Source organism: Marmota marmota, unplaced genomic scaffold, assembly GCF_001458135.2.
Source record: "Marmota marmota marmota unplaced genomic scaffold, marMar, whole genome shotgun sequence".
In the NCBI taxonomy this organism is placed as follows: Eukaryota; Metazoa; Chordata; class Mammalia; order Rodentia; family Sciuridae; genus Marmota; species Marmota marmota.
The window spans coordinates 15,734,393-15,743,607 of NW_026000164.1; the positions used below are offsets into that span (position 1 = coordinate 15,734,393).

General features: G+C 37.9%; 1 protein-coding gene across 1 annotated transcript in view; it reads right to left on the bottom strand.

The window, feature by feature from the left end:
- Agbl3 (AGBL carboxypeptidase 3) overlaps positions 1–9,215 on the bottom strand; it is a 67,358-nt gene extending 58,143 nt beyond the window's left edge. The window contains 3 exon segments of the mRNA XM_048786646.1: positions 5,604–5,789; positions 6,914–6,974; positions 7,824–9,215. Of these exon segments, the coding sequence (XP_048642603.1) occupies positions 5,604–5,789; positions 6,914–6,974; positions 7,824–7,886 (310 nt within the window). The 5' untranslated portion in view covers positions 7,887–9,215.

Below are 9,215 nucleotides of genomic sequence, written 5' to 3' on the forward strand. Positions count from 1 at the left end.
ATGGCAATATGTAAATCAATGGATGTGTAACTGATGTGATTCTGCAATCTGTGTATGGGGTGAAGGTGGGAGTTCATAACCCACTTGAATCAAAGTGTGGAATATGATATGTCAAGAAATTTGTAATGCTTTGAACAACCAACAATAAAAAATTTAAAAAAAAACCCTAAAAAAAATAAATAAAAATAAAAAGACAAAGAAGGTTACCATATAATGATTAAGTATTCAATTAAACAAGAGGGAACAATAATTACAAACATATATGCATCCAATGCTAGAGCACACAATTATTATGTAAAGAAAACATTATTAGATCTAAAGGGAAAGATAGACTACAATGTAATAATATTTGGGGACTTCATCCCCTAGTTTTCACCAATGGACAGGTCATCCAAATGAAAAATCAGCAAAAAAACATCAGACTTAAACTATACTATAGAACACGGACCCAACAGGTATTTACAGAACATTTCGTTCAAGAGCTACAGAATTCAATTCTTTTCATCAACATAGGGAGCATCCTCCAGCACAGACCACATGTTAGGTTACAAAGGATCATTAGAGGATATTTATGAACAGCTTCACACCATCAAAATGGAAAACCTAGAGGAAACAGAAAATTTTCTGGAAATATAGCAAACTAAAATTACAACTTGAATATATAGAAAACCTGAATTGACCAATAATGAGCTATGAGAATAAGTCAGTGGAAAGGAAAAAAAAACGTCTCCCAAGAAGAAAAGTCAGGACCCTCATCATGGCTTTACTGTCAAATTCTATAAAACATTTAAAGAAGAACTAATACCAATTCTTCTCAACCTACTTCAAAAAAACCAAAAAGGAGGAAACCTCAACAAACTCCTTCTATAAGGCCAGCACTATCCTGACACTAAAACCAGTCAAAAACACCATGACAACAACAAAAACTAGAGACCAATATATTGCTGATGAGCACAGATGCAGAAAGCCTCAACAAAATATTAGAGAAAATGAATCCAATACCATGTTCAAATGAGATTTATTCCAGAGATATAAGAGTGGTTCGATATATGCAAATCAATAAACATAATTCAGCTCATCAGTAAGTCTGGAGGACAAAGACCACGTGATCACCTCAATAGACATAGAAAATCCGTTTGATAAATTTCAATATCCCTTCATGATAAAAACTCTCAGAAGGCACACACTTCGACAGGACAGAGGACACATGACAAACTCACAGGCAACATTATGCTAAATAGGGGAAAGCTGAAAGCCTCGCTAAAATTTGGAACAAAGCAAGTATGCCAATGTTTGCACTCCCATTAACACTATGCTGGAAGTCTTAGTTAGGGAAGAGGAAAAAGAGAAAGAAAGGAAGGCAGGTAGGAAGGAAGGGGCATCTAAAGTGGAAAGGAGGAAGTTAAACGATCTCTGTTTGCCGATGACATGATCTTATATATAGAAAACCCTAAGGACCACCAAAAAACTGTTGGAACCGATAAAGAAATTTAGTACTGCTGCAGGAAACAAAATCAATATAGAAAAAAAATAGTGTTTTTAAAAATCAAGAAAGCATCCCATTCAAAAGTTTTTTTGCAAAAAATTTAATTATCTAGAAATAAGTTTAAGAAAGTAAAAGATCTCTACGAAATTATCAAACATTGATATAAGAAATTAGAGAGGACATATAAAATAAAGACAACCCATACTCATTGATAAGAATATTGTTAAAATGTCCCTGTTTCCCAAAGTGATCTACAGATTCAATGCAATCTCCATCAAAATACCAATGTCATTCTTTAGAGAACTAGGAAAAAAATCACAAAATTCATGTAGAACCACAAAAGAACCCTAAAAGCTGAAGCAATCCTTAGTGAAAAGAAGAAGGCTGGAGACATCACAATAATTCAAAACATGCTACAAAGTGACAATAACCAAAATCGTATAACATGAATAAAAACAGAGACCAATGGAAGAGATTAGAAAATCCAGAAATTAACCTACCTATTTATAGTCAACTGAATGTTGTTAAAGGTACTGAGAACATACACTGGAGAAAGAAAAATTTCTTCAATAAAAGGTGCTTGGGAAACTCAACATATATATGGCGAAGTATGAGACTAGATCCTTGTCTCTTACCACATATAGAAATCAGCTCAAAAGAAATATGAAAATACTGGAAGACAACAGGGCACATACTTTGAGACAGTATCCTTTGATCAGAAATTCACTCACAAAATGCATTTTTATATGTCTGCATTAGGACACACATAAAATGATGTTCCTGTGGTTTAATTGCCAAAGACTGAAAACATCTAAAATTCATTAATAAGGTACCAGTTAAAGAAATTATGATTAGATGAACTTAATGAAATCTAACATACCAATTATAAAAGAGAGACTAGTATATATTAACTGATAGGAAAAGACTGTCAAGAAGGGTGACTGTGTAGGACATTAATTTGTAGCTGGGCTGGAAAAGATCCATTTTTATCCCTGGGGAAGTCTGGATGTCTAGCTTTAACTTTTGGCCAAGATAAGGACAGTAAGATTCATGACAAGCTGTTTCAAGTTGCAACTCCTCTGGTAATCCTACACAGCAAGTTTGCTTACTGATGGTTTTCATTTGGCAGAACTAGTTAGACAGCTTGGCTTGATGACATGATTACAGAGGCACAAAAACCCAGCTGGGAACTTTTGCTTTGAGATCTTATCACAAAGATGCTGCTATTTCAGTTTACAAGTCAGTGTGTGTGTGTGTGAGTGTGTGTGTGTGTGTGTGTGTGTGTGTAATGACCCTGTGGAGCATGCCTCAGGCTATCCTTTGGACCCCAACATTTGCCAGAAGCCTCTTATCTTGCTGCACCATATCCTCTACCTTTAAATAAAAGGTATATTTGAGTGGAACTCTATGTAGAGTCCTCTGTTGTCCTTTCAAATATCCAAATTTGTGAAATCTTCACAGAAGTGAAATGAAAATAGCAAGGTCCAAAGTAATAGGCAGGACTGTGGGGAATGTACTTTCTGAAATGGTAGCAAGTCAAGTGGAGAAAGCTGTGAAGGGCACCCAGGAGCAAATTCTGATTCCTCCTAGATGAGGATGCAGTGGCTGTTGCAGCTGGCTTGAGAACCAGTGGATCTTGCAAATATTTCAGGACACACACTGTGAGGAAAGAGCAGCGTCACACAAACCCGGAAGGTCAAGGGTTGTGTTTTCTCTCATATGTGGAAGCTAGAGAGGAAAAACTCAAGGTGGGGGGGATCTCATGAAAAGCAAAGGGAGATCAGAGAATGGAGGAAAGAAAGGGACCAGGGTGGGGGAGGAGGGGGAGGAGTAGGGAAGTGCTGGGGATGACACTGGCCAAATTACATTGTTATACTGTGTGCATGTACTGATGGGTACAATGAATCCCACCATTATGTATGACTGTAATGTACCCACAAAAATATTTGGAATAAATTTTAAAATGTTGTCTATTAAAAAACGAAAACAAAACCAAGAGCAGTGGCACAGCTCCAAGTGAAGCTTGACTCTGTCTTACACAGACACTATCACCAGGATCTGTGACCTCAAACCTGCCTCTGAGGATCTTGGGAAACTGATGGTGTGAGAGGCTGTACCAGCACCTGCCTGCGTAGTACTACGCCTTCACTCAGGGTGAAGACTGGGCTCCTAGAGCCCAGAGTCTAAGATATCCAAAATACAGCACCATAGAATCGATCACTCTTAAAATAATATTTTGGTAAGGAAATGTATTTGGGATTAACAGAAGAGGCCAGAAATTAGACTGCTCTAATTTGAAGGAGTGGCAATCTCTTATGTACCAGGAGAGTAGACACTTTCTCTGTCCTGAACCACAGATAGTGACTCTCCTAACTGTGGGCAAAATGAAGGCTGAAAATGAGGGCCAGGAAATGTAAGGGACAGACAGGTGCGCTGAGGATGCCAAAGTGGAGCTCATAGTTAGATGGGGAGAAAACAACTGAGTGGAATGGGCACAGGGGCTGGGGATGCTTGGAACATGGCATGATGGAGTCTTGCTTCTCTTTTCCTGTTGGGTCTCTTCTGCTTTTGTTTTCTCGTCACAGCTACAGAAGAGAAATTAGACAGAAGTCACACTAGAAGCAGGAGGGATTTTCTTTTCCTGATCCTTTTTCATTTCTACTGCCACAGATATGTAATGTGGAGGCTGTGAGATAAAAATGAGGTGTAAAAAGAAGGGCTTGTGGGAAGGTCCAAAGTGGCACGGCAGCATTTTCTCTGCTGGGTTTTTAAGAATTTATCTCCCTGGTTCGGGAGCAAAAAGGAAGAAGGGGCTACTGGAGGAGGGGTGGGAATAATGGGGCTGAAAGGAGAAAAAGAGAGCAATGTTCACACTCCAGAAGAGGAAATATATACCCACCTACAGCTAGCTACAAGATCATTGTAAATAAGTGATGCATGTAAGTACTAATAAGAACAAATTCTTTAATATATTTTTATCTTTTGGAATTCTTAGAAATTAACTTTGTCCTCTCTGAACAAAAATTATTGTTCTTTTTCCTTCTTTGTCCCTTTTTCCATCTATCCATCTATCTACCCATCCATCCATCCACCTACCTACCTACCTACCCACCTACCTACCAACCAGAAAATAAAAGGGGAAAACTAGTTTTTAAGGACTCCTAAAAAAATTTAAGTAGGCACCAAAAGAAGTTTTAAATTTTATACACCAATGAATGTCCTTATGAGCATGCAATAAACAATGAAAGGAGAAACACAGCGGCAGTGGGAAGGCGCAGAACAATGGGAATGTTCCGATCACACCTCTGTGGATTGGGGACAAAGGATCTGTCCCTTTTCCAAGATGTTTTTCACATCTCTCTGTGGTTATGGGACATAAGGTTCTGGCTCTTTCTAAGAGTGAAAAATAAATTTGGGAACACATACTACAGGAACACAAATTCACCCTGAAGTATGTACTCTTCAGTTCCATAAAACATCCACTAAAGGAGAGAAGAAAGTAGGAAAGGAAAGAAAAAGAGACAAAGGGGAACAAGAAAATAGAAAATGAAAGAGGAACAGAAATGGGGAAAGGTAAAAAGACAGGAAGAGGCAAAAGAAGATAAACTAAGAAGAAAGGACATCCAGAGGGGGAAAGAGAAAGGGAACAAAAAGGAGCGGGACTGTAGCTCCCAGCCATTCTGGTGGACTCCCTGGGAGCTGGCTGTGATGAGACAGTCATGCTGTTTGGAATTGTTTAGAATGACTAAAGCTGTGGCACATATTTTAAGCCCCTCTATTTAAGCACATGTGGTGTGAAACACTTGAAATGTGACTAAACCGAACTGAGATGTCTGTAAGTATAAATGCACACCAGATTTGGAAGTCTTTGTATAAAAAGAAGGAAAGTGAAATATTTTGGATATATTTAGGCTAAGTATAATGTATTTTAAAAATTAATTTTACTTTTTTACCCTTATAAACATAGCAACTAGAAAGTTTAAAATTACATCTAGGGCTCATATTACATTTCTGTTGGAATGCACTGTTCCAACACTGTCACATTTTAATGATTTTAATCAAGGCTGATGAAGTAGGCTTGCTAATGTCTGAATCCCCCAAGCTGCTAAAAACATACCAATATGCTGGACTTTTTCATCAATGACCTCACAGTGGTAAGGCCACAGTGTTGGGCTCAGGGGCCCAGAAGAAGAGACACCATATAAATCCCGTGGTTCACGAAGGCGTGGCACCCATCTCCCCAGCTGATATTCCAAGAGTATTTGTGTGGTCCGAGGGAAGAATGGGTCACCAAAAGAATTGGCTGAGAAAAAGATTCAAACACAACCAGGAGTGACAAGAAGGAAAACACCAATTCTTACGATGTTTTACATAGTTCCTTTTTTCTTTCCAACACTATTCAATTTATGAATATTTGTGGATATCATTAGTACTAACAATTATGACATTTTTAAATAAAAGCACTAATGAAATTTTGTGACAACTGATCTTCACAGAGGCCAAAAAAATACTGTCAATTTGTATGCTATCAATTTATTCTCGCCACTACTCTCCATACATCTGGTTCTTGCAGCTCTCCTAGCACTTAATCAACCACTTATCACACTCCTTGTCCATAGGTTAAATACATTCTGGGACTACAACTCCTCACTGCTTCCTGCAATTATGTTCTCAAAGGTTGCTAGTGATCTCTCAGTCACAATCCCCCCCGCCCCCAGTTTTCATTCTAGGGTCCCCATGTGGCAAGCCCCCTGAACACAGTGGGGCCACTCCTAGCAGGCAGTGCAGTGGCCCTGTCTCTAACTGTGTGGCATCGATTTGCTGAGAAGCTCCCCTTAAGCCATTTCCTTCCTTAATGATACTACAGAAACTGACAACTAGTCTCTAACTAGGAACTTGCCAGTGAAATGACCCAAATAAGGCTCCCTCTCCACTCTAACCAATCAAGTGTTTTCTTTGCCTTGCTTCTGCATTCACCCTGTGAAAGCCTTCCCCTCACACCCCTTAGGTGGAGCCCCAAACCACTTCCAGTGTTCAGCTGCCTGATTTTTTTTGTGAATTGCTGTTTGTTGAACTCTTGAACTCTTTTTAAAAATTTAATGTGGCAAATTTTATCTTTTAACAATAGGTTTCACCCAAATTGGAACAAAACGGCAAATCTTAAGTCCTTTATAAACGAATCATGGCTTTCATTTAATTTCTTTTACTATTTTCTAATATAAACCAGGTTTACCTAAAATGATCCCAAAAAGCTTAATCTCCAAAAGATGCTTATAAAAGTGTATACAACAGTTCTCATTTCTGTCTCCTACTCACCAGAATAAAAATTCTCTATTTTACCCAATCTGACTTTCTTAGTTTCTTCACTTTTTATCTACTCAATGTCTTATGATAAAATGGAGGAAAAATATATGGATAAGTCCAAACCTGTTAATAGTGTACACTGACGAATATCTTCACTTACAAATTTCATAAATGTTTCTTCATCCTAAAACAAGAGAATTTTTAAATTAAAAAAAAAATTCTAAATCCAGAATTTTTTTTACATCTATCTTAGTCCCTGGGATTGAGTACATGCCTTTAATGTTTAATAATAAGGAAATTACAGATTTATTATGGGTTACTGGTCTCAAAGCAGTATCTCAAATACCCTGGAAATATAAAGTTTGCATCTTTATTCCTCCTCTTCCCCTGGGAATGGCAACAATAACCACAGGGAAAGAATAAAGGCTGAAGTTCAAAGGTACTTAGTAAACTTGGAAACACAATTTAAATTAAGATTAACAACAATAAAAAGAAACAGAAAACCATAGACTAAGAGGTTATACTTTATTTGGGGGAGCTTACTTTTATATAATTTTTTACTATAATAAAAGTTAAAAGGAATATCTCAGAAATGTGTACAAGGATCAGACAAAATGTTTTTAAACACTACATTTCTCTCCCATTTCCTTCTTCCATATTCTTTCTTTTGTGATATCATAGACACATTAAACCTATCGGGGTTCTAGCACCATATTCTATGATGTAACACTACAGAATTAGTACACAAAAGGAAATAAGTGGAAAAGAATTACAAAAATAAAACCCAATGATTTAATAGATAACAAAACCCAGGATAATAATCACAATTATTTTCTTAAGAAGACATATAGTTTTGCTTTCTAAATAGGGCATACTGCACAGAGTAATAGCTTAGTTTTTCTATTGAATTATGTCCCATCTTCCATGACAATGATTTAAACATATAATTGATTTTGTAATATTTTAATTGGGAATATATATTTTGTAACATTTTATCTCAAATTAAGTAAAATAAAATTTGAGAAAAACATACTAATTCATCTTCATCACTGACTGTTCTGTCTGAATAGTCCTCCTTTTCTGAATCTTCTGACATCTCTTCCAGTGTTAGGCTTGAAATTTATTACGTGGATAGGCTGTAAAACAATTTCTAAGAAACTTATTTGACAGATTTTTTTTTAAGCTGAAGGGTTTTTTTTTTTACATTAAATAAGTACTAAAAATGCACTCAATTGTATTTAGTTAACAGTGACAAGATGCTAATTAAGCCTTTAACTTCAAAGATTTGAAGAAACTTTCTATTACTATGAGAAATACAAAAATCACAATAAAAAACAAATCAGGTTAATAATTTAATTTAAAAAATCCAGAGTACACAGGAAATTCATTAACATTCTATATTTACAATTAAATGTTACATAGTGAAAATAGGTTCAGAATGATCGTGGAGGCATTAAAATAAATAAAAATCACAGTTGCTTCTTCAGGCAGTGATATGGAGCAATACAGTTTTAAAAGGTTTTTTTCCTCCTTAATTTTCAGTTCAAGTGAAAATTCAAGTTCAAATGACAATACTTTTCTTTGTATAATTTAATACTATTCTGTAGATACCGTCACTGTTCTAATATTCAATTATATTATTACTGAAACCTCAATAGCTACCAGAAGGTTGTATTGATGACGACCATTATGTGCCTGTCCAAGTATTCTCCCACGTAGTTATCATTAAGACAATGAAATAATCGAAATTCCTTGCCAAGATTCTATAGATTGGGAGAGGAATTTACCAATTTCAAATCTATTGGCTTTTGCTCCTCTCTACAAACAGCGTGCTCTGGAACGTGGGCTGCCCAGAATAAGGTCCAAGGTCCATCGCAAAGAACTACAAACGCAACTGAGAAAATTGCGCATCGGCGACTCCTCTAGTATCGAGACTGCCAATTTACAAAACCGGACAGGCCACCTCTCGAGTCCGTTTCCTTACACGTGCAAAGGAGGCTCACCACGTGCTGACCCGCAGTGGGGTAAAACCTTGGCGTCAGCAAAGCCCCAGCAGAGGTGTAAGGGGCGCTCCCACGTGTGCAGAAGGAGCCTGCGGGCCCAAGTCCGCCACAATACAGGGTGGCAGTCTACAGGGTGGCAGTCTCCCCAGCTCACTCCCGCAGGACGCTGCACAGCGCGGGGGAGCTCATTTTCCGTCCGTGCTTCCGCAGGGGCGTCCGCCTCCAACCTTCCTTCCTTCTCTGCACTTCGTCCCGCCTCAGGCGGCCCCTCACTCCCAGGTCTTTCGTCCCACTCGTGCTGGGAGACTATTTCGAGAACTCCTTAAAGCACCCGGGTCTAGAGCTAGCAGGAGCTCCACTGTCTTTTAGCAGCCTCAAGCACTCCCAGGCCACTCGTTACCTAGGCAACGGCCCGCTCTCGC